Here is a 24,262-nt window from a genome sequence, read left to right as displayed (position 1 = left end):
CAGTCACATTATTCATTATTATCATATTATCATATTATTATTATATTATTATGTTTATTGTGGATATTTTGTTAAAATTTTCCCCATCCCGGGGTACCATCTTCCATCCTCAAACCAGTTTAGAATTTTTAAATATTTTAAATAATTTTAAATTGTTAATTTGTTGATTTGTAAAATATGTTAAATAATTAATAATTATTTTATAGAATGAGTAAAAATCCAATCATAACCCAAACAATTCTCAACGTAACTTTTTTCTTATTTATATATATAATTACCCTCTCAAATTGTTATATAAATATTAAATTATTATATAAATATTAAATAAATATGTTTATTATATATTAGTGATAATTTATTAGTTGCGTGAGTTGGGATTTGTTGAGGGTAATTTTAAGTTTGATGTTTTATCACTTGAGGGTGACCGTTACGTAAGTATAAAGGAGCAGGACGGCGATAACTTAACCGTCGCCATCATTGACATGTATAATAACAACACCGTCACTCGGAAACCCATGAAAGCTGAAGCCGCCATCATGAATCCCACACAACCCATTATCGCTCTCAGAGCCAAACTCGATAATTCCTACTCTGTACAAGTATGTTCTCCGTTACGGTGCTTGTACTCACTTAGTTATTTATTACTCAGTTATTTATTTACGGAGTTAGCCACCCCAATGGGACTCTCTTTGTCCCCCTGGAAACTCAGTTATCTATTACTTAGTTATACAGTTTTACCCATCCCCATTATTTACTAATTTGCAACCTTTTTGTATTTTATTTTACAATTTGCAATTGTTTTTTACCAAATGTGCAGTTACTGCAGCAGAAATTGAGGAAAATTTCCTCGGTAAATCGTAGCCCGATCAACTTTTGCATTTATTTCCAAAATCCCATTTTTTACAATTATTTTTCACCAATTTTGACCAATAAATATTTAACTACCTTACCAACTCCTAAACCCTATTATAGGTGTTCAACTTGGAGAACAAGGAGAAATTGGGCTATCACCAGTTTGACCAAAAAATCATTTACTGGAAATGGCTATCCACCTCTGAACTTGTAATTATTACTGAGACCCACGTGTACCACTGGCCCGTAGGCTCAACTCCCAAACTTATCTTCGAACTTACCGGGAAATTACTGGACACCAGTACTAAGATTGTTGGGTACTCTACCGATTCCACTGGTAAGTGGTGCCTGGTATTTGGCATATATTCCAATGACCAAGGTGTCAGTATTGACGGGATAATACAATTATACTCTGTAGACAAGAGACAGCAGCAGTTATTTGAAGGCTACGCCGGCACTTTCGGACAACTCCGAACCTCCAACCAGACACTCAAAAAAACAAACCTACTCATCTTCTGCGAACATAAAAAAAACACACACAACATCAAACTACACCTAATGGACATTGGCACTCTTTCAAACACAAACAATTCAGGTAGTGGTAACACAGGTAATCCTGTGAGTGGTAACACTGTGGAGATATTGAAGATAAACAGTTTGATGGAGCGGAATGAGGAGTATCCGAATGATTTCCCGATATCAATTCATGTGCTGGACTCCAACGGGTTAATCCTAATCCTCACCAAAAACGGTTTCGCACACTTTTACTACTCCACCACTCTCACACTTCTCTTCACGTATCACATCTCTACACATTCTTACACATTTTACACACTTACACACTAACGTGTCTTATTTATATACTAACGTGTCTTTTTTTACACATTCTTACACACTTAATTTAGTATTTTACACACTAAGTAGTAATTAACTTTACTATAGTTATACCGTTAGTTATTTAGCTATTTAAGGTATAATTATAGTTATAATTATAGTTAGATAATTAGTTGGTAAATCTGTGTACTAGCCACACATTTTACACTAGTGTCCACACTATTAACAATTCCGTAGTTCCAGAATTAGTTCAATGCCATTGTTTGTGAGTTGTAATAAGAGGTTGGATGGTAGGAGTATTGGTGCATTGGCTGTGAACAGGGCTGGTGAGGTCATTAGTATAATTGTTGACGAGGATAACTTACTGTCATCACTCAGCAATTTGGGGCTGGCCAATTTAAAGGAAGTTTCAGTTGGGATTGCAACTTGTTATGGTCTTAAAGGTTCTGACGATTTGCTATTAGAGTCGTTTGAAAGTTTTTTCAATAATGAACAGTACAGACAAGCTGCACAAATTGTTGCTACCCTCAAGTCCAACCAACTCAGGACTCTAGACACCATTCAAAGATTTAAAAATAAAACCACAGAAACGGGTGAGTTACGGAGCTTGCTTCCGCTCACACAGTTATTTAGCTACAGAGTTAGTTACCCCGATGGGACTCTCTTTTCCCTACGGGGTCCTACTAACTTACTTACTTATTTACCCATCCCCACTACTTACAGTTTTTGCAACCTTTTTGACATTTATTTATTTTTGTTAATTATTTTTTGGTAAATGTGTTGTTACTGCAGCAGAAATTGAGGAAAATTTCCTCGGTATTTTCTAACCCGATCAACTTTTGCATTTATTTCCAAATTTCCATTTTTTGTAATTATTTTTCACCAATTTTGACCAATTTTAGTTAACTACTATTATCTGTATATTCCCTAATAATTCTGTAGGTAATGCGTTGAGTCACTATTTTAGTGTGTTGTTGGAGTCTGGTAGGCTGAATGAGATTGAGAGTATAGAGCTGGTAAAGCCTGTGATTCTCCAGAACCGTAAGGAGCTGTTAAAAAAATGGCTTGAAAATGATAAATTAACGGAATCCGAACCGCTTGCTGACTTACTCGCACAAACTGATCCCTCACTAGCGTTTCAATTGTACACCAAACTTAACCTACACCACAAAGCCATCAACTCCTTAATCCAAACCAATCAAATACATAACATTATTCCATACATAACCAAGATTATTTCTGTTAACAATGAGTTCAAGGGTGAGTTCAGGGGTGATCTCAGGGATGACCTAAAGGGTGACAAAATTGTATTGAATAATTTGAATATCAATCACATTGTGGAATCTGTAGCCACAAAACAACCGAATTCTCTAGTCTCCTTTGTCAACTCTTTAATATCACACAAGCCTGGCCCGCTCTGTGATGTCACAGAAATCACAGAGTTGCTCATCAGACTCAATAAACTTAAGGAGTTGAATGAAATATTGTTGGACTATTTGAAGAGTAATAAGAAGGAGCACGGGGAACTGCAGACGAGATTATTAGAGGTTAACTTGAAGAACGACGTCCGAATTGCTGAGACTATACTACAACTTGACATTCTCACACAGTTCAATAAAGACCACATCTCCAATCTTTGCGAACAGTTTGAACTCTACGAATATTCTCTCAAGTTCTATACTAAGCTACAAGATATTAAGCGTGTGGTACTCAAGGGAATAAATGTGTTGAGTAGGACGACACTGAATAAAACTTTGTTAGCCATGGGAGAGGAGGATGTGTTGGAATTGCTGAGGGCGATGTTGGAGAATGTGCAGTCGGAGCTGGTGGTGAGTAGTTGTCTGGCCTTGTACGGGAAAATCGATGCCATGAAGTTGTACCAGCTACTGCAGGATAATCCCATTGCTTACCAGTTTCTCAAGTCACTGCCAATAATACATTCCAATACAGGTAAATAGATAATATTTATGTAGTTCTCAACACTGTTTCTTTAGACACATAGATACCTCTAGATAGGTCTAAATAGTTATAAAATATGTAAAATTATCTATAAATTAGCACTAAAATACTAGCCTAGAAATAGTACTAAAATAACCTCTAAAATATGTAAAAATAGCTCTAAAATAAGTATAATTAAGCCTAAAATACCTCAAAAATAAGCTTAAAATACTACTAAATAGCCTAAAATACCTCTAAAATACCTCTAAAATACCTCTAAAATACCTCTAAAATACCTCTAAAATACCTCTAAAATACCTCTAAAATACCTCTAAAATACCTCTAAAATACCTCTAAAATACCTCTAAAATACCTCTAAAATACCTCTAAAATACCTCTAAAATACCTCTAAAATACCTCTAAAATACCTCTAAAATACCTCTAAAATACCTCTAAAATACCTCTAAAATACCTCTAAAATACCTCTAAAATACCTCTAAAATACCTCTAAAATACCTCTAAAATACCTCTAAAATACCTCTAAAATACCTCTAAAATACCTCTAAAATAAGCCTAAAAATAGCTCTAAACCCTAATAATATTTGTAGTTGACAAGGACAGTAACGAGTTGGTATTGCGTTACATAAGTTTATGTATTTCTAAGGATGAGATTACGGAGTTGGAACGTCTCCTCTTACAGAACAACAACTTCAACCTCTCCCAAGCTAAAGAATTAATTAAGTCATCACGTCTGGCAAATCCCAAACCCTTGATGATCATTTGTAACCGAATGGGCTTGGTGAGAGAACTGGTGGAACACCTCTATAACAACGAGTTACGTGAATACATTGACGTGTTTGTGAATAGTATTAACCCCGCAGCTGTTTCTGAAGTTATCGCCACACTGTTGGATCTGTCCGCCTCAGAACAACTGATCAACAAAGTGTTAGCCACAGTCAGAGATCCGCTCCTAATCAAATCTATTATTAACATTAGTGAAGAGAGACACCAGCTGATGATGCTGAAGTCATTTCTAGAGTCAAGAGTGAGGGAAGGATATAAGGAAGAAGAGCTCCACACCGCACTCATGAAGATTTACATCACCACATCACAAAACCCCGAACAACATCTCACTGACAATAATTATTATAATAAGGTTGTAATAGCCCAGTATTGTGAGGAGATTGATGTGCAGTTGAGTATTCTTGTGTATACGGTTGGTGGGTTGGATGAGCAGATGATTGATCTCTGCCTAAGACATCAGTTACACAAACAACTTAACCAATTTCTGCTAAAAAAGTCAAATCTCAAACTCTATCAATTCTTCCTACAACATTCAAATGGTGCGTTACGGTGTGAGGTCCGCTCACACTAGTTATTTAGCTACAGAGTTAGCCACCCCGATGGGACTCTTTTTGTCCCTCCGGACAGTTATTTACAATAGTATTAGTTATTTACTACTTAATTATATAGCTAGTTATGTAGTTAATTAGTTATGTAGTTAATTAGCTCTCCTTGGCAGTCCCCCGCCTCACTACTATCCGGGCCAATTCACGCTTGACATTGGAGTTCATAGTAGATATTACTATACCACTAGACTATTCTGACTTACTATAGTATTAATATTGTACTAAACTGTAGTACAATAATATTATAGTTAGATAGTTAGTGGGTAGGTCCCCCGCCTCACTACTATCCGGGCCAATTCCCACTTGACTTTGGTTTTCACCCGGAATGTGTATTACTCACTAGACTATCCCAACTCATATTCTATTAATAATAATTTTAGTGTTTGAGGATCTGATTTCGATGTGTATTGAGAATTGTAACAGTAACGAGATCAGCGTGCTGATCAAATTCCTCTTATCAGAAAACTTGAATAATTATCTCATCACACTTTTGGAGGGTTTACTACTGAATCAGACAGAATTCTCCAACAATAGTAACTTGCAAAATCTCCTCCTCGCCACTACAATTAAGACTAATCCCTCTAAACTCTCTGATTACTTGAGTAAATTGAACAATTATGAAGTGAACTCACTGGCTAAATTAGCCAATGAGCTACATCTACACCACTGCGCATACGAACTCTACAACAAAGTTAACAAACACACCGAAGCCTTCAACGAACTACAGTTACTACTGAATACTCTAGGTGATAGTGTAAATAATGTACACACTGGTGACAGTGTAAATAGTGTTGACACAGTGGACAATGTGTTAGAGGAGATGTATTCTTACGTTCTAAGGGTGGACAAGGAGTTGCTATGGTTTAAGCTGGGAAAAATATACTTGGACCATGACAAATTACAGGAAAGTATCAAGTGTTACCTCAGGAGCAACAACTTCCAACACCACCAGGAGATTAAACAGAAGCTAACTCAGGCTTCAGAGGATGATTTACTGCTCCACTGGCTGACGGAAAGCACAAAGATAAAACAGTTACCAGAACTTGTGAATGATTTGTTAATACAGTTGGCCAAGTTGGGCCGTGCTAAGGAATTTACAGAGACTCTAAACAACACCAACACTGATCTAAATCTCGTGGGCACAGAACTGATTAAACTGAATCTCTATGCGGAAGCGGTTGAAATCTACTCGAAAATGAATAATTATAACAAGCTGGCAGTTTGCTACGTACAGCTGAGTAAATACACCGAAGCGTCCGAAGCCGCACTCAAGTCCAAAAACCCCAAAATACTCAAACAAACTTTCGATACACTTCTCTCACATCTCACACGTACAAACTATACTATTAGATATTTGAGATTATTGATAATTATTACTATTGGTTATTTGTGATAATTGTTATTTTGGCGATTTTATGTGATTTTTGTGAAGTGGGATTAGCCGTGTGTTAACTCGTAACAACAAATCATATAGTTAATTTCCAAAAAGTGTATACTCTTGATAACAAAATCACCCAACTCACATCTATACCATTATCATACCTATATAATATTTATACTATATCTATACTATAGTATAATTATGTTAATAATTCCTTAGAAACTGATAGTACGGAATCTGTTGATTTGACTGCCCGTCAGATGTTGAACAGGTTGGGCAGTGAGTTGTTGAATTATCCCGAGTTCTTAGTGAGTATCGTGAGTAGTTACGAGAGCATGGGCTTCTTTGACGACTTAATTGAGTTACTGAGGAACACCACCAAGACCGTAGCCACCTCTACAGAGTTGGCAATTTGCATCGCCAAATATCACCCAGAGCTCCTAATGGAGCATTTAAGGAACGTGGCCTTTGAATCTAACTCACTTAACATCTCCAAAACTGCCAGAGAATGCAGTAACCTATGGCTCTGGAAAGAGGCTGTGTTCCTCTACACCATAGATGACTCAGACAAGGCAATCCTCTCCATGACGTTGCATCCAGAGTGTTTTGAACAGGACCTCTTCTTCCGCACACTGAACAATGTTAGCAATACGGAAGTCATTTACAAGGCTTTGTACTTTTGTATTCAGCAGTACCCGACACTCGTGCCCAAACTCTTACTCTGTGTCCGGAGCAAACTTGACACCGGGCGTGTCATTAAAATACTTAAAAATAACAACTGCATACAGTTGGCCAAGGAGTATTTTCAACAATATTCCGATAGAAATTCCCAATTAGTTAACGACACACTCTACGAACTCCTGGTGGAAGAGTGTGACTTTGAGCAGTTGGAGCACGATGTAACAAAGTATATCAACTTTGACTATGTGAAGTTGTGTGCGCTGTTGGAGGAACACCCGCTCTCACGGATGCGCGACGTAGCAGCAAAAATATACCTGAGACACAACCACTACTCCAAGGCCTCGGTAATCTACATGAAGAATAATAATTACATAAAGGCCATAGACTGCGCGAGGTATTCAAAGTCAGTCCAGCTCGTCCACGACACCGTGAGTAACCTGCTGCTCAGGGGCGAGATGAACCACTTGCTCGTGGCACTGGTGGTTAATTTTCACCTGCTGGACCTCCCAGAAGTGCTGGAAATGCTGTGGCTAAACGATGTTAATATGGATTTAATAATCCCACTGATAATACACTCCCAGAGATTCATCACCCACAAGAAACCACTTCACCTCAATAATTGGTAATAATATCATATCATATTTTATACATAGTATTGTACATGGTATAGTGGTATAGTAAGGGTTTGGTGTCTGGGTTTGGTGATTTTGGCTGGTAAATTGGGTGTATATAAAGCAGTTTATAATACTATTTAAACGGTTCTAATATGGTGTTTACAGTGTTTTATAACTGTATTAAACAGTATTAAGAGTATTTAGAAGTGTTAAGTAATGTAATAGAATGTACTCTAGTATACTCCAATATACATATATAGTATATAATAGTATATATCATATAGTGTAGTATATTATATAGTATGTTATATAGTATGTGTATGGTGTAAGTGTCTGGGTTTATGGTTTCGGCTGGTAAATTGATTGAATATAAAGTATGTTATAATATCATTTAAAGGGTTATAACATACTATTTAGAGTGTTTAATAACTGTATTAACAGTATTAGCAAGTGTTAAGAAGTAGTTAGTAGTACCTAGTATATATACCCTAACATAATCCTACTACTATATATATACAATATATACCATAGTATATTATATATAGTATATTATACATAGTATATAATATATAGTATATTATAGTAGTAGGTGTATATAACATAGTGAAAATGACTTTATTATACATTATTTAAGCTTATAATAACAGTGTTAAGGAGTAGTAAGTGTTTAATAGTACTGTAACAAGTGTTATCTTACTGTATACTAAAGTATATACTATACCCTAAGATACTCCTAATACTATACTATATACATACTATATTATAGTATGTATAGTATACTACTATAGGTATATATTACTAGGTAAAACACACTATAATACAGTAAACTACAGTAAAACACAGTAATAACACAAATACTATAGTGAACAGATTAAGGTTAAAAGGGTATGGGATCTTCGATTTTGAGGTACTCGACTCGTTGTACGTGGTGGTAGTAGTGCGGGCAGAACGAGTACTTGAACACCTTGTAAAAGTAGTCCCTGTACATTGACAGCATCAGCGTCCCCAGCAGCACGATCCAAAACCGGTAACTCGTAAACAACACAAACGCAGATCCCACCGAATTCGCTACAATATTAATAGATGCAGTTAAGACTCCGTTACGGAGCAAGGTTCAACTAAAAGGTTAAATAACTAAAAAGTGAGTGAAAATGTGTAAACTAAAACCCCGTAGGGATAAGTAACCAAGGGATAACTAAGGAGATAACTGAGTTTCCAGGGGGTCAAAGAGAGAGCCATCGGGGTGGCTAACTCCGTAGAAATAACTAATACACGCCGAAGCAAGCACCGTAACGGCGCACCGCACCTGAATAAACTGGCGAAGCTGAAAACGAGCACACCGTGACAATAAAGAAAAAAATACTAATCAAATGAGACAGCAGCGTAATCTTCGTAAAGTACCACGTCTCCAACACTAGCTTACAGCTCACAATTATGAACACGGCGGACAGCAGCATAATTCCCAGTGTCGGAGCGTCTGCAATTAGTCCCTTGGAAAAGGGTATGGAAAACTCATCGCCCAGTCCCAGCGTCATCATGAAGAATATTATTGCCGACTGTATCACCGCGTTAAGTATCCAGCCTGAGAACTTGACGACGTTGTAGTAGTAGTTCCGCTGTCCCAGCTGGTACACGTGCGGGTACTTTGCCGATAAGCTTTTGTTATAGTCCTGGTCCACAATCCCAAAAATCCCCACCGGCACCGACGTGAACACCACATTGTAAATCGCCACAAACAGCGAATAGTAGATTTTTTGCCCAGAAAATAAACTTATATACGCATAGAAAAAGAGGGGAATAATGAGGATTACGTTCTTGTAAAACATGTACGAGATGCACTTGGAGGTATTCCTGTAGCAGCACCGGCCGTGGTGTAGTATGAGCGGTGAGAGGAACCGGAACTGTCCGATGCCAAAATCTGACGCGTTGAAGGCCTGGGAACCTTCCCGGCCCTTGATCCCAACGCCCACGTGTGCTGTCTGGATCATGTTACAGTCATTGGCGCCGTCACCCACCGCCAGCGTTATCCCACCCAGCCTCGACTTCACAAATGATACCACGGCACCTTTTAAATACGGAGTCATACGACAACATATCACAGAATGCACTCGGCGCACTAATTCTAGAAATAACACACTGAGCTCTGTATGATCATTGGTTAGATTGTGTTCACTAGTGATACCCTTGAAAAGAAGTTCTATGGTGATGGAGTCGATGATGATGCAGCGGTGCCTGGAGATGTTATTTTCCTCATCGATACGGCGCACGTTGCTCTGTATCACCGTGGCTAAGTCACAATATCTCAGGGTGTTAGAATCCAGCATGATGCGGTCGGAGAGCATGTTGACGAGGTTGGTGGCGATTCCGATGTTGATTGAGGTGTCGAGGTTATCGCCGGTGAGCATCCAAATTCTGATCCCGGCCATTAGGAGCTTTTCTATGCACTCTGAGACGCCGTCCTGTAACTTATCCTCAATCCCCGTCACACCCTGCAACTCCAAGCCACACTCCAACCTCCCAACACATTCCGCCAACTTTTCGTCACGTCCCTCTATACACAATTTTAATTTGTTATACTCCGTTAGCCATGAGCGGAACTCTGTGTGACTGAGTTCGCGTTTGGCGAAAACTAGGGTTCTTAGTCCGCCAACGGAGTAATTCTTCATGTTCCGGAGGGTTACGGAGTCCACTTCGGAGATCTCTTTGAGTTTACTGACCATGACGTTGTCGCCGCCCTTGCAGTATAGGATTATCCGGTACTTGCTCATGTCCTCGTTCAGCAACTCGTCACTCACACTCTGGCGGCAGTGCGTTACGGGGTCAGGTCCTCCAGCAGCAGTTTTATCCACACTACTACTACCACTACCAATAGTATTACTATTACTATTACTACTACCAATAGTATTACTATTACTACAGTTGTGAAAGGCCACGATGGTTGTGGAGCACTTCCTTCTATAGTCGAAATCGGCTTGAGCAATAATTTTAACCTTGTAAATCTTGTTGAACACAGATACAGTGGCAAAGTTGGAGTTCCTCTGTAATAATCTGAACCCGCAAAAGGCAGCGGCGTTGACGAAGCAGAGTTCGTCTGGGCTTGGGCACATGTAAATCCTGTCATCGGAGCTGTCGGGGATCGCCCAGTTATTCAGCGCCAAGTGGAAGAAAAAGTCAACCAAATACTCATGTCTGGGATGGCTGGGATCATTAAGTTCCTGGAACAACGTGTCGTCAACTAGGTTTACATGGGACTCCTTGTCGTAGTTGGGATTGGACGCTTCAGACTCGAGGTAAATTCCCTTTTTAGCATAGACAAAGCGGATGACGTCAGTGTAACCCTTGCCGTAACTGTGACCCATTATACTAAACTTACGGAACTCCATCTTATTACACGTTAACGTTCCTATAACACAGTTACGGGGAAAGGTAAGGGGTTATTTACGAGGTTAGGTAATGGTATGTAGGGGTTAGGTAATGGTATGTAGGGGTTAGGTAATGGTATGTAGGGGTTAGGTAATGTTAATAAAGGGTAGTAAAGGTTAGTAGGTGATTATCTAGTAATTTAGATTGATCAAAATTGGTGAAAAATAATTCCAAATTTATGGATTTTGGAAATAAATGCAAAAGTTGATCGGGTTGGAAATACCGAGGAAAATTTCCTCCACATTGCTGCAGTAACAACACATTTACCAAAAAATAATTGTAAATAATAAATAAATACCAAAAAGGTTGCAAAAACTGTAAGTAGTGGGGATGGGTAAAACTGTATAACTAAGTAATAGATAACTGGGTTTCCAGGGGACAAAGAGAGTCCCATCTGGGTGGCTAACTCCGTAAATAAATAACTGTGTGAGCGGATGCAAGCACCGTAACGGATACCAGTCTTATCGGAAAACAGATGTTTGACTTGTCCTAATTCTTCATTGAGCATGGTATTTCTAGCCTTAGCGTTCATCTTCAATTCCTCGCAATACATTGAATCGTCCAGTTGAATGAAAAACCCCTGAATCAACTTCACTGCGTTCAGTGTCACAATGGCGCTGATTGGTACGAAATTGGCGGTCAGTGCCATCCAGGAGAAGTAATACACAAAGACAATGTAGAGCCCGGATGCCCGGGTCTGGAGTGACAGGTACGGATACTTCTCGTAAACCTTATGCGTGTGCATGTAGAGATTGTAAAATGTGGCAATCAGACACAGGACAAACTGGATCACACAAATTAGAAATGTTGTTCTCATCATCTTCCGCTGCAAGTTACTTACCTTATACGGAGCCTTACTAATGTTCTTATATATCTTAGTGTCGTGGCCTGTGTAAACTACGAACCCGATCACCCACTGCGTGTTCACAAGCTTACACCCGCGTAACAGCAAATTGTTCAAACTCACCTGGGCGTCCCTTATCTCACCACTGTTACTCTCAAAGTCATTTATACTCTCATTTCTAACACGAGCAGATTCGGAGGACAGAGTATTCTCCACAATGTCTACAGTGTTCTCTATAGTGTTCTCCACAGTGTCTACATTATCTGTAGTATTCTCTGTAGTATTGACGGGGTGAGTATCAGTTAGTGTGGGATTGAGGTTGGATGTGTGGGTGTGTAGTTTGGATTTGTAGGAAGTGAGAAGTTTTTTCATTTCGGTGTTGAGTGGGACGGGAGTGATTTTCTGGGAGAAATGATACTTGAGATGACCGTCGAAGCTAATGAGGTTTTTATTCGGGCCCTCACACTTGAAGTGGCCCAGTAAACGCTGCACCTCAGTTATCACATGCTCAAAGTCACTTCCCAACTCATTGTACACATCTACACCATTGTTACAGAGTTTACAATATTATCTATTATTATCTATAGTAATGTTAGTTTTGGGAAAAAATAATTGTAAAAAATGGGATTTTGGAAATAATGTCAAAAGTTGATCGGGCTGGGAAATACCGAGGAAATTTTCCTCAATTTCTGCTGCTTCAACAACACATTTGGTAAAAAACAATTGTAAATAATAAATAAAATACCAAAAAGGTTGCAAATTAGTAAATAATGGGGATGCGTAAATGAGTAACTGAGTTAGTAGTAACAGGGGGACAAAAAGAGTCCCATTGGGGTGTACTAACTGATAAATAACTGTGTGAGCGGACCTCACACCGTAAAGCAGTAACGCACCATAAATTGATTCTTTTTTCTTGATGTTGGTTTCTCCATCGAGTGAGGAAGCGTCGACAAAGGCAAATCCGTTCTCCTCCGAGGTGGCTAGTAAAACTAAATCCGCCGGTGCAATGTCTTTATTCTGTAAAAAAACGTATTCTCCAACCTTTAAATCCTTCCAATACTTGTTCACCAACACTTTATTCCTCAACGCACCCTTCACAAACCCGTACCTCTCACCCTCAGAATTCATTTCCCCCTTGTCCCCATTGTCAACATTGTCCCCTGTGTCTACAGTGTCTACAGTGTCCCCAGTGTCTACATTGTCTACCTTACCCTTATGAGTATCAGCTTTGTTGATAAGTTTGGACTGGTCTGTGACGTAGGGGAGGTTAACAATTTGAACGATGTTGTTGTTGAGTTGGTTGTCGGACAAGTAGCGCTGGTAGTCCTCGTAACCGTCCTTTAAAGCAGAAAACAACAACACAATTATCAACGGTAATAATACCACCGGATAGCCCTGCGTTGATGAAACCTATACACATAGTGTTAGTATTGTATTAAGGTATTAGGGTTTAGGTATTTTATTCTAGGGCATTAGGGGTTAGTATTGTAAAGTATAGTATTAGTATTGTAAAGTAAAGTATTAGTATTGTATTAAGGTATTAGGGTTTAGGTAAGTCCCCGGAGGGGATTATCCTTCGGGGTTTTAGGTCTAGCTATTCTAGTTTTTAAGGGTTTAGGTTAGTCCCCAAAGGGGATTTACGGTTTTAAGTATCTAAGGCATATGTAGTTATGTTCTAGCTATATAGTTAATTAGCTCCCTCTCGGGGTATACAATTCAGGGTATTCTAGGTATATACTAAATTAGCTCCCTTTAGGGGTATATAGTAAAGTATAGTAAAGTAGCTCCCTCTAGGGGTATATAGTAAAGTATAGTAAAGTAGCTCCCTCTAGGGGTATATAAATTAGCTCCCTCTAGGGGTATATAATTAGGTATAGTAAAGTAGCTCCCTCTCGGGGTATATAATTAGGTATATAATAAGATAGCTCCCTTTGGGGGTATGGTTAGGGTATGGAAATAACAATATTGGATGAAAAATTACTTGGGGTGTGGACTGTAGGACTGCGATGAAAACGAAGTAGAGATTCGAGGGTATGCACAGCTGTTCGTACAAATTCTTGAAGATAAAATTATACGGCGTGTACTTTGTCGTCTTTACCCTGTTCGAACACACAAACACCTGACGTATATTCAACTTTATCACACGCAACTCCTCGTCACTATATTATCATATTATACCAATTATACATAGCTAATAAGTTAAACATAGTTCATAATGTGTAATCTCGTGATAATAATGTGTAAATTAGTAAGAGAATGTGTAAATGTGTAAGAGAATGTGTAATTGTGTGATGGGATGTTAAGTAGTAGAGGTTACGGTTTTTTGAAGTATTTGTTATACACATATTCATATATGCGACCAAACACCATCTTCACATATTCACATTTATTTCCACATTATCAACTTTTCCAACAAGTTTCTCATTATCTCACATTAATTTACAATAATCTCACATTAATTTACAATAATCTCACATTAATTTACATTTATTTACGTTATTTCACATTTATTTATGTTATTTGGGATTAGTTTACAGTTGTTGAGTTATTTACTGGCATTGGTTTGAGATTGAAATTTGGAAATATTTTACAAAATTAAACAAAATTAAAAAATCAACTGGATTCAAATTTTATACACAAAAAAATAAAAACTTCCGTTAAAATAAAAATTTCAGTTAAAAATGAAAAATTTCGGTTAAAATCTGATAAATTATTGGAAAAAGTAAAAATTATGATGAATTATTAATGAATTGAAAAAATTGTGTAGAAATTAAATTATGAAGTGTTTAAAGTACTGATTGACTCATTTGCAACATTTTCACGCAAGTCTCAGTTTTACACCTCTAAAACCATTAACTAATCAATGTTAAATATGTAAATATTGTAACGTAAATTAAATACGCTAAAATCATAAACTTGGCCTAAAACCTGAAATTATTAAATTCCAGCCAAATTAACATCAATTTCAACCCATCAAATATTAATTAATTAATTAATTAAATATTATATTAAAATTTATAGTAAATTGGCTTGTTAATCTTGTGAAATCTGGGTCATTAGGATAAAAGGGGGGAGGAGTAAAAATTTGTTGAGTTTGGAATTAAAAATTTTTAGTGTAGTTAAAATTTGTATAATTAATTAAGGTGAATTAAGGTGAATATTGAGTTGAGTTTGGCGGAATTGAGTGATAAAAATGACTTTTGAAGCCCCATCCGGGGTATTTGGTTGGGTACTCTGCCTGTAAAAATTAATTAAAACTTAAGTATAAATTTTTCCCCTGTACTTTTACCTCCTTTCCACATTTTTTATCCAACAATCATTCAATTATTATTCAATTATTATTCAATCATTATTTTATCCAATTTTTATCAATTATTGAACAATTTTTATCAATTATTGAACAATTTTTTATCATTTTATCTATCGTATTTCTGAAATTGTGAATTGTATCTGAAATTGTGAATTGTATCTGAAATTGTGAATTGTATCTGAAATTGTAAATTGTATCTGAAATTGTGAATTGTATCTGAAATCGTAAGTATTACTGCGTAAGTTACGTGGACAAGTGTAAATAATAGAGAAAATGGAGAATGAAGTGAAGTTAACCGAGGCCCAGGCGAAGCCCGCGAAAAAAGTTTACCTACCGCCAAACCGAAGGAATCCGCCACCCGAGTCCTTCAATTCAAACAAAACAACAAACCAAACACGTAATTTCCTCCTAATTATCCCTCAACCACCTACTAATCAAGCTTAATCAATCTTAATCAAGCTTAATCAAGCTTAATTTAGCCTTTATTTATCCTTAATTTAGAGTTATTTAGCATTAATTTATGCTCATTTGGGCGTAATTTTAGTAGTAATTTTACATAATTTAGGGTTATTTAGGTGTTTTTATGTGTTATTTTAGTGTTATTTTAGCCTTATTTTACACTTATTTTAGCCTTATTTAGTCATTTTAGAGTTATTTTAGTCATATTTTAGTGTTATTTTAGTGTTATTTACCCAATTTTAGTCATATTTTAGCATTATTTTGGCTCATTTTAGTCATTTTAAAGCTATTAATTAGTTATTTTATAGTTATTTTAGAGCTAATTTAGTCATTTTAACCGTTATTTTACCCCTATTTAAGGACTAAAATGGCTATTTTTAGCCCTAATTTAGCTTAAAATTACCCCTAAAATACCTCTAATTTACCCCTAAAATACCTCTAATTTACCCCTAAAATACCTCTAATTTACCCTTAAAATACCTCTATTTAACCCTTAAAATACCTCTATTTAACCCTTAAAATACCTCTATTTAACCCTTAAAATACCTCTATTTAACCCTTAAAATACCTCTATTTAACCCTTAAAATAGCCATTTTTTACCTTATTTTACCTCCTAACTACTCCCTAACTACTCCATAATTACTGCCTAACCACTCCCTAACTACCGTCTAACTACTCCCTAATTACTGCCTAACTACTGATTAGTTACTATTGGTTAAATGTGTTGACAATGATTTAGTGAGGTCTCGTCAGTTTAATGGCGGTGATTTGTCTAAAAGTTCCAAGTATCGTACTGAGTCTAGCACTGGCCCTATCGTCGAGCGGAATATCCCACTCACTCCCGACGATATCAACTCTTTCTCCTCAAGCATCGATCGGAACCTCAGAATTTCCACACAACACACTTCTAATCTTACCTCAGAACACACTTCTGATCGTATCTCAGATCGTATCTCAGAACGTACCATCACTACTACTTCCGAACGTACCTCCGAACGTACCATTACTGATCGTACAATTAGTAACACTTCAGATCGTACTGTGGGAGACCGTACAATCTCCAATACCTCAGAACGTAGTATTGGAGACCGTCCGATGGGAAGTAGGTACAGATATGTTGGAAAGGCTCCTACGTTGTGGGCGATTAGGGGTGACCGTCGTTACTATGAGGAGAAGGAGTCTGAGGTATTTGAGCCTTTGAACCGTATGAGTACGGGGATTAACTTTAGCAGTTATGATAACATTCCCGTCCAGATGACTGGCGACTCTTCCATCAAGCCCATAGAGGAATTTGACTCCTCAGTACATCCCAAGTTAATCCCTAACATTCGTAAAGTTAACTACACAAAGCCTACGCCCATACAGAAGCATTCAATCCCTGTGATCCTGGCGGGCAGGGACTTAATGGCCTGTGCTCAAACGGGTTCAGGAAAAACTGCAGCATTTTTATTACCAATTGTAACCTCAATGCTGAGGACAGGACCGCCAAAACAACCCACACTGAGTCCTCTGTACGGCGCCAGAGTTGCGTTACCCGTGTGCCTAGTACTGTCGCCCACCAGGGAACTGGCCGTACAAATTTTTTCAGAGTCCAGAAAGTTCAATTTCGGCACTGGAATACGCACTGTAGTGTTGTACGGTGGGTCAGAAGTCAGGAGACAGCTAATTGAACTAGAAAGAGGATGTGACATTTGTGTGGCCACACCAGGCCGCCTCACAGATCTCGTCGAACGCAGGAAGATAATTTTCACGTGTATTAAGTATTTAGTACTGGATGAAGCTGATAGGATGTTAGATATGGGATTTTCACCACAAATTAAAGCCATTCTAGCACATCCCACTATGCCCACCAACCACAGGGGTACTAGGACGAGTACCCACAAAGACTCTCATAGAGATTTTAAAGATATTATTAACTCTAGAGATCACAGGGATAATAGGGATAATAGAGATAGTAAAGATATTAGAGATAGTAGAGATAGTAAAGATAATGTGAGAGATGTGAGGGGTGGAGGAGAGGCGGACCAAGCACCGTTACGGCAGACTGTAATGTTTAGTGCCACATTTCCTAAGGAGATACAGCAGTTGGCCCGTGAATTCCTGAGTGATTACATATACTTAGCCGTTGGGCGCGTTGGAAGCACCAACGAGTTCATCAAACAACGGCTTCTCTACGCAGACCAGGATCAAAAGATCAAGTACCTCATCAAACTACTGAGGGACAATACCAACCTCGGAGGCCTAGTGCTGATATTTGTGGAAACTAAGAAACGCGCGGATCTCATAGAGGGCTACCTGTTGAGTGAAAACTTTAAGGCTGTGAATATCCACGGTGACCGGAGTCAGGAGGATAGGGAAAAAGCGTTAAGCTTATTTAAGGCCGGGGTTAGGCCGATTATGGTCGCAACTGACGTGGCGGCCAGGGGTCTGGACATTAGTAACATTACCCACGTTATTAACTGTGACTTACCCACGAACATCGACGACTATGTGCACAGGATTGGAAGGACTGGGAGAGCGGGAAACATCGGAATTGCCACATCACTCGTTAACGAATCCAATAGGCCAATTTTAAAAGATTTGTTACTGTTGCTACAGGAGAGTAATCAGGAAATCCCGCCCTGGTTTAAGAAACTCGTGAATACAATTGGGAGCCGGAGGGGTATCACGGGTAACATGGGTAACACCGGAAACATGGGTAACACTGGAAACATGAGTAACACTGGAAACACTGTTAACAGGAGATACGGAATGACCAGAGACGTCAGGGACACTGACGGAATCAAGAACAAATTCAACTCCGCCGGAACATTTCAAGAGTTTGAAGACGATTGGTGGTGACCTGTAATATATCATATTTATTCTATTATATCAATTTATTATTATTATTTATATTATATTTATTATTAATTTTATTAATTATTTGGCGTGTTGTTTTTGGCTATATATTGTGAAAAAGGAAGAAATTGAAAAATTTCTAAAATTCTGTGAAAATTTGAAAAAATAAAGTTAATTCTAAAATTCGTGTGATATTTGTGATTTTTTCTGAAAATACCGAAAAAATGGTGTAAACATATTCCGAGTTTATTAAGTATTAATGGAGCAGTTGGAGGAGGAGAGGGTAGGAATCCACAAGAGTATAAATATCTACTGTAAAAGATTAATCACGGCGTATTACTCAATTTTAGAGTCGTGCCAAGTAATTATTCATCAGTTCATTTCTGGATTCAGATCGATACCACTCAGGATTCCATTCTAAGAACACAAATCGATAATTTCCAAGTCAAACTACACAATGACTCATTTGTAACCTTTTATTTATTTATTTTGTTAATTTTGTTAACTTGGTTAATTTGGTTTAGATGCACTCGTGTCGGAGTTTATGTTCCATAGCAGCTGATTTGGCGATAAGTTCGATATTGCACAGTACAAACGAGAATACTGCGTCTAATCAACTAGAAGAAATGGAACAACTTTATCAACTACAACAACAAATCAAACAACAACTTAACATCATCACACAATAAACAATACATCAATTTATTACCATATTTATCACATACAATTGTATATTACTTAGTATTTAGTATAATACTATGGGTACTAAGGATATTATGGGTATAGTTATGGTATAAAGGTGAGTAACCCATTTTACGGCTATTTTGAGTGTTAAAAAGTGCTAGTTTAGGGGTTTAATATGCTAGGGTTTCTGACTTTAAATTGTAAATTACATAGGATACACAGTGTACTAGGCTTTAAAATACCTAGTACTATTATACTATAGCTTAACTTTATACTTATATTCAGAGTAGTACTAAACCCAGACACCCAATACTATACCTTAACTATACCCCTAGAGGGAGCTATCTTACTGTATACCCCTAGAGGGAGCTATCTTACTGTATACCCCGAGAGGGAGCTAATTAACTATACCTAACTATATACCCCAAGAGGGAGCTAATTTACTATACCTAACTATATACCCCAAGAGGGAGATAGTTAATGTATATACCCCAAGAGAGAGCTAAATTAACTATATAACTATATACCCCTAGAGGGAGCTACTTTAACTATATACTTAACTATATACCCCTAGAGGGAGCTATCTTATTATATAACTATATACCCCTAGAGGGAGCTACCTTAGATATACTATACTATAAGTATAATACTATAGTATACAATGTTATATATGTATTGTTGGTATTAATTTTTATTTAGGTGGCGTTCAAAGTTACTGAGCATTTCCTTGAGTAACGGTGTGAATGTGTGTGAATCGCGTGTTATGACTCCGTTTTCTCTTCTACAGACGAAGAATCTGTCATCGCAGAGTAGGATCCTTTCCTCAGTTTCCACGTCTATTAGCATTTTGTAAGGGTGAGGCTCGTGTGGTAGCCGTTCCCAAATGACTTCATCGCCTTGTCTAACAAGGCTCAGTTTATCCTTAATCGTAAATATTAAGAAGTCTGACCCAGCTCTAGTCTCATACTTGGCAATGTCCACAACACCGCCACACTCGCGACCTACAACTGTGAACTTCGTCTCCAGTCTACGCTCAATTCCGTGGTCAAACACTAGTTTAAACTTGTTTTTCACAAGGTCAAACAGGATAAACCTCGGGTACCCAGACCAGAAACACTCACAAAAACGCCAAATTATCTGATTTGCAAATGATATTTGAGTTACGTCAAATTTGAACACTATTTTTATCACCAACTCGTTAAGTGTTATGTCACACTCTGAAATTGAGTGTGTAATATTGTCAGAGTCGGTAAAGGTAAAAAGTGTAATACTGGGCCTTGTGGAAGTAATGTTAACCCAGGGTTTATTCTTACCAAATTTACAATATAACACCGGTAATCCATTCACCAACTTAGCCTTATGCTCATACTCCTTTCGCACCATAATTATTACTAATTTTATTGTTAATTATTGGTATTAAGTTAGGATTGGTAGGGCTAGCACATTCTTACACATGCTAATTGAGTTGGTGGTTCACATGTTAATTCACCTCAATAACACTTTATAAACTCTAATTAACTGTTTATTAACAGTAATAAACAGTGTAAACAAGTATTAAGAGTGTTAAGAAGTGTTAAGGGGTGTTAGTGGCGGAGTTCGGAGTATCCAGAATCTTAATACTATTAGTGCTTAAAAACTTAAATCATGAGCTTTAAATACATTATTTAACCTTATAATAATGGTATTAAGTGGTATTATAATACTATAGTAACTCACTATTATACTTATTATATATACCCTTGTACTCCTAATACTATACATTATATACCTATGTATAGTATAGTATGTATAGTATAGTATATATAGTAGTGTATTATGTCTAATAGATTAAACCTAAACACCTAATAACTATACCAATATAGCTATAATACTGTACTATAATCCTTAACTACATAATACTATAGTATATTAGTACTGTACTATACTTTAATCCTTAAACCCAGACACCTAATACCATACCCTTATACTCCTACTACTATACACATTATACATATTATATATAGTATATAATACATAATACATAGTATAGTATATATAATATATATGGTATAGTATATTATTGTGATAGGTTGTTATATTGATCTTGTAGGATTCTGAGTGCAATTTTATCCTCTGGTTTGGGGTAGAATAGGTTAACATTTCCTGAACAAATCATGAGATAATTTGTTACCGTCGGTGGTGTGGTCTTTTCTGTGTTTGGTGGTGAAGTTGTATTGCTCTGACAAATGTTCAATTTCAGGATTCACAACCCTCGGCTTCGGATTCCAGTCATACCCGTTCGTCACAGACCACTTCATTATCCCATTTATCCTGTCATAAAAACGCTCTACAATACACAGTAATATTACTTATATTTGTATTTATATTAATAGTGTTGAAAGTGAGATACCGAACTGAGCGATGTACTGATGTAGTTTGGTGCGTATTAAGGTGCCAAACGGCGGACACATAAATATTGAGCCTTGTATTATATAATACACCTACACACTCATTACATTGCTGCACCATCACACTCTTAACCATATTAACCACTTTTAACTATATAAACTTAACTATATAAACTTAACTATATAAACTTAACTATATAAACTTAACTATATAAACTTAACTATATAAACTTAACTATATAAACTTAACTATATAAACTTAACTATATAAACTTAACTATATAAACTTAACTATATAAACTTAACTATATAAACTTAACTATATAAACTTAACTATATAAACTTAACTATATAAACTTAACTATATAAACTTAACTATATAAACTTAACTATATAACTATGTTACTACGTTGATGGGTGTGTTTTCGATGGAGTTGTGTCCGAGATCTCTGGAGTAGAGTGTGATATGGAAAACGGATGACATGATGTAAAACTGTGATTTATTGGCTGAGTTAGCGCCAAACTTGAGTGACTCCTCGTATAAATCAGGCAAATTATTATACGTCACCTTGAATATCAAGCCCACCTGATAACTAATTCACCATCTAGTAATTCAGTCAAATATTAATAGTGTAAGAAATACTCGTCAACGGGAAGTCCTGATCTTATGAGTTCATTTAAGGCTTTATTGCGATGTTTAAGGTAAAAGGGACTTAGGTAAAAGTCTGAAGCTTAATTTGGTCATAGGAACTCACATTCTAGGGCTGAGTTTTCGTTGTCCAACGTCACTTGTGACAGGTACTGAGGGTCAATAAACTCAATTTTACACTCGTCCTCAAATTCATACAGAAAATCCTCCACATCTACAGGAATTACGCAGTTAACTCATGTGTAACGGCGTAAATTTGAAAAATACCTCCGGAATTATTCAATAAATTATTACTCAACATTATTTTTATTAATCAACATTATTTTTATTAATCAAATTAAATTAATTAATTAATCAAATTAATTAGTTAAATTAGTTAAATTAAAATTTTGGTGGAAAAAAAGTGTGGGTAAAGATTAAAATTACTTTTTATATATAAAACAGTGTGATAATTTATTATTTTAGTTAATGTCAGTTTGTATGTATATATTAATTTGTTTAAATGCATTTTTGCGAGCTGACGCCCGGAAGTAACCGCGGAATCGTACACTTACAACTTGTCATAAAGTTAAAAGACTTTCAAATCTCCTTCAACAGACAAAAGAAGTTAATCCTCTTCACTAGTGTTAGGACTGGAGATTCCTTCAGTGTTTGCCCTGAATACTCCTATAGCCTCCTAGAACAACAGAAAATCTATAAAGGGAATTGCTATAAATTTAATATATCCCTCGCTTTACCACAGGAACTTAATCATCTAAGGGAGAATCCGGAAAATAATAATTTACCCCAAGATTCTCAAGACATACTCACAAACTTAATATACATAAACAATAAAGCCCACAATATTCTCAAACCACTCCTCAGTCACAATTACACTAATAATTCTGTCAATTCCCTCTGTAAATCTGATTATCTGGTGAATTGTGTAGATTTTGTGAATTCTGATTATCTGGTGAATTGTGATTATCTGGTGAATTGTGTGGATTTTGTGATTTTGGGCGACGTTTTGCAGGGTGTTAGCGTGCGTTCGGTTGGCGAATTTCACCTGTTGCAGTTCCGCATTTTAATCGAATTTGATCCTAAATTATCTTTCATCACGTTACTGTCAAGGGCTCAAACTGATATTCACCCTGGGCACCGTGGTAACTCTGTTAACCCCGTGGACTGCGTGGTCCGGTGTAAACGCTGTGATAATCTCCTACGTGAGTTAACAAAAGTTAGGCTCATTTTACTACCTTCAGATTTGTATTTGAACTCCATCGGCTCAATTTACTGCGAAGAGTGTCAGCCACAACTCACCCACAACCACACGCCCAAACCCACACACCGCAAATTGTAACTCCCTTAGTTATATTAACACTTTTTTAGAGCCTTCATCTCCGATACGTCACTCATCCTACAGTACAACACTGGGAACACTCCTGCTACTGGGAATATTACTACTACTGGGAATACTGAGACTACTGGGAACACTGAGACTACTGGGAACACTGAGACTACTGAGTGTTCATTTGGTTGTGATAAGTGTGGTACGGAACTGGGCGTATTGGAGGACGGAATATTGTATGACAAGAGCAAAGTCTCGTTGATAGTTGACGGAATTGACATTTTTTACCGCTTTAGTGACGTGATTGACACTATCGAGAAGGTCCAGTTTGACCCCCGTTTAACCCTCAAATTGTGTTGTAACAGTGAAGTCATTAGCATCATCAAAGCCTCCAAGGATCCAGACACTTTCATCCTCACACACAATAATCCCGTCGTCACTTCCAGGATTCTCTACACACACACTGACAGTGTGGACAGTTTCAACAGTGTGACGGGTGACAGTGCGGAGTATCAGTTGGATGAGCCTGAATTCCTTCATATAAAACTGTTGTTGTTTGTGTTTTCACATGATTTAAACTCCAAAGGCTGGATCTCGTCTCTGCTGCCACAGTTGTAACTGTACTTAAACA

The 24,262-nt window shown here is 37.1% G+C and overlaps 7 protein-coding genes across 7 annotated transcripts; 4 read left to right on the top strand and 3 right to left on the bottom strand.

The window, feature by feature from the left end:
- Nucleotide 1: 1 nt before the first annotated feature.
- Nucleotides 2-7,795, top strand: Cltc (Clathrin heavy chain 1). The gene is made up of 8 exons (XM_758414.2): nt 2-246; nt 363-599; nt 973-1,649; nt 1,924-2,279; nt 2,629-3,636; nt 4,233-4,967; nt 5,414-6,364; nt 6,634-7,795. The coding sequence occupies exons 1-8, from the start codon at nt 208-210 to the stop codon at nt 7,719-7,721; spliced, it is 5,091 nt and encodes a 1,696-aa protein (XP_763507.1). The 5' UTR covers nt 2-207; the 3' UTR covers nt 7,722-7,795.
- Nucleotides 7,796-8,562: 767 nt separating this feature from the next.
- Atp8a1 (phospholipid-translocating P-type ATPase flippase family protein) lies at nt 8,563-14,736 on the bottom strand. Its single transcript, XM_061305706.1, has 6 exons — nt 14,294-14,736; nt 13,958-14,135; nt 12,870-13,386; nt 11,589-12,515; nt 9,016-11,112; nt 8,563-8,777 (listed from the first exon to the last, which is right to left on the bottom strand). Exons 1-6 carry the CDS (start codon nt 14,344-14,346, stop codon nt 8,587-8,589), a joined length of 3,963 nt encoding a protein of 1,320 aa, XP_061161039.1. The 5' UTR covers nt 14,347-14,736; the 3' UTR covers nt 8,563-8,586.
- Nucleotides 14,737-15,451: 715 nt separating this feature from the next.
- Nucleotides 15,452-18,638, top strand: DED1 (DEAD/DEAH box helicase family protein). The gene is made up of 2 exons (XM_758412.2): nt 15,452-15,683; nt 16,486-18,638. Exons 1-2 carry the CDS (start codon nt 15,560-15,562, stop codon nt 18,585-18,587), a joined length of 2,226 nt encoding a protein of 741 aa, XP_763505.1. The 5' UTR covers nt 15,452-15,559; the 3' UTR covers nt 18,588-18,638.
- A 205-nt stretch (nt 18,639-18,843) lies between these two features.
- Nucleotides 18,844-19,273, top strand: TpMuguga_03g02575 (uncharacterized protein; the record flags this gene model as incomplete). Its single annotated transcript, XM_061305886.1, has 3 exons — nt 18,844-18,945; nt 18,978-19,052; nt 19,109-19,273. The coding sequence occupies 3 exons, from the start codon at nt 18,844-18,846 to the stop codon at nt 19,271-19,273; spliced, it is 342 nt and encodes a 113-aa protein (XP_061161787.1).
- Nucleotides 19,274-19,952: 679 nt separating this feature from the next.
- TpMuguga_03g00477 (uncharacterized protein) lies at nt 19,953-20,651 on the bottom strand (the record flags this gene model as incomplete). The annotated part of the gene is made up of 1 exon (XM_758411.1): nt 19,953-20,651. One exon carries the CDS (start codon nt 20,649-20,651, stop codon nt 19,953-19,955), a length of 699 nt encoding a protein of 232 aa, XP_763504.1.
- Nucleotides 20,652-21,311: 660 nt separating this feature from the next.
- On the bottom strand, nt 21,312-22,685 carry TpMuguga_03g00476 (MED6 mediator sub complex component family protein). Its single transcript, XM_758410.2, has 7 exons — nt 22,572-22,685; nt 22,411-22,518; nt 22,299-22,380; nt 22,065-22,248; nt 21,658-21,748; nt 21,439-21,594; nt 21,312-21,410 (listed from the first exon to the last, which is right to left on the bottom strand). The coding sequence occupies exons 1-7, from the start codon at nt 22,603-22,605 to the stop codon at nt 21,325-21,327; spliced, it is 741 nt and encodes a 246-aa protein (XP_763503.1). The 5' UTR covers nt 22,606-22,685; the 3' UTR covers nt 21,312-21,324.
- Nucleotides 22,686-22,747: 62 nt separating this feature from the next.
- On the top strand, nt 22,748-24,249 carry TpMuguga_03g00475 (uncharacterized protein; the record flags this gene model as incomplete). Its single annotated transcript, XM_061305705.1, has 2 exons — nt 22,748-23,639; nt 23,673-24,249. Exons 1-2 carry the CDS (start codon nt 22,807-22,809, stop codon nt 24,247-24,249), a joined length of 1,410 nt encoding a protein of 469 aa, XP_061161038.1. The 5' UTR covers nt 22,748-22,806.
- Nucleotides 24,250-24,262: the final 13 nt, after the last annotated feature.

The sequence above is a fragment of the Theileria parva genome (genome assembly GCF_000165365.1).
Source record: "Theileria parva strain Muguga chromosome 3 map unlocalized ctg_530, whole genome shotgun sequence".
Classification (NCBI taxonomy): Eukaryota; Apicomplexa; class Aconoidasida; order Piroplasmida; family Theileriidae; genus Theileria; species Theileria parva.
The sequence above is the reverse complement of the archived record's forward strand: the minus strand, read 5'-3'. Positions and strand labels throughout refer to the sequence as shown.

Bases quoted from the DNA above. Each gene is read 5' to 3' on its own strand.
- DED1 (XM_758412.2), top strand. From the start codon at position 15,560: ATGGAGAATGAAGTGAAGTTAACCGAGGCCCAGGCGAAGCCCGCGAAA. The intron at 15,684-16,485 runs GTAATTTCCTCC...ACAATGATTTAG, and splicing joins CAAAACAACAAACCAAACAC to TGAGGTCTCGTCAGTTTAAT.
- TpMuguga_03g00476 (XM_758410.2), bottom strand. From the start codon at position 22,605: ATGTTGAGTAATAATTTATTGAATAATTCCGGAG. The intron at 22,519-22,571 runs GTATTTTTCAAA...TAATTCCTGTAG, and splicing joins TTTATTGAATAATTCCGGAG to ATGTGGAGGATTTTCTGTAT. The intron at 22,249-22,298 runs GTATTTCTTACA...ATGGTGAATTAG, and splicing joins TCAGGACTTCCCGTTGACGA to TTATCAGGTGGGCTTGATAT.
- Atp8a1 (XM_061305706.1), bottom strand. From the start codon at position 14,346: ATGGTGTTTGGTCGCATATATGAATATGTGTATAACAAATACTTCAAA. The intron at 12,516-12,869 runs GTGCGTTACTGC...ACAATGGTGTAG, and splicing joins GAAAAAAGAATCAATTTATG to ATGTGTACAATGAGTTGGGA. The intron at 11,113-11,588 runs GTATCCGTTACG...ACTGTGTTATAG, and splicing joins TCTGTTTTCCGATAAGACTG to GAACGTTAACGTGTAATAAG.
- Cltc (XM_758414.2), top strand. From the start codon at position 208: ATGAGTAAAAATCCAATCATAACCCAAACAATTCTCAAC. The intron at 600-972 runs GTATGTTCTCCG...ACCCTATTATAG, and splicing joins ATAATTCCTACTCTGTACAA to GTGTTCAACTTGGAGAACAA. The intron at 4,968-5,413 runs GTGCGTTACGGT...TAATAATTTTAG, and splicing joins CTTCCTACAACATTCAAATG to TGTTTGAGGATCTGATTTCG.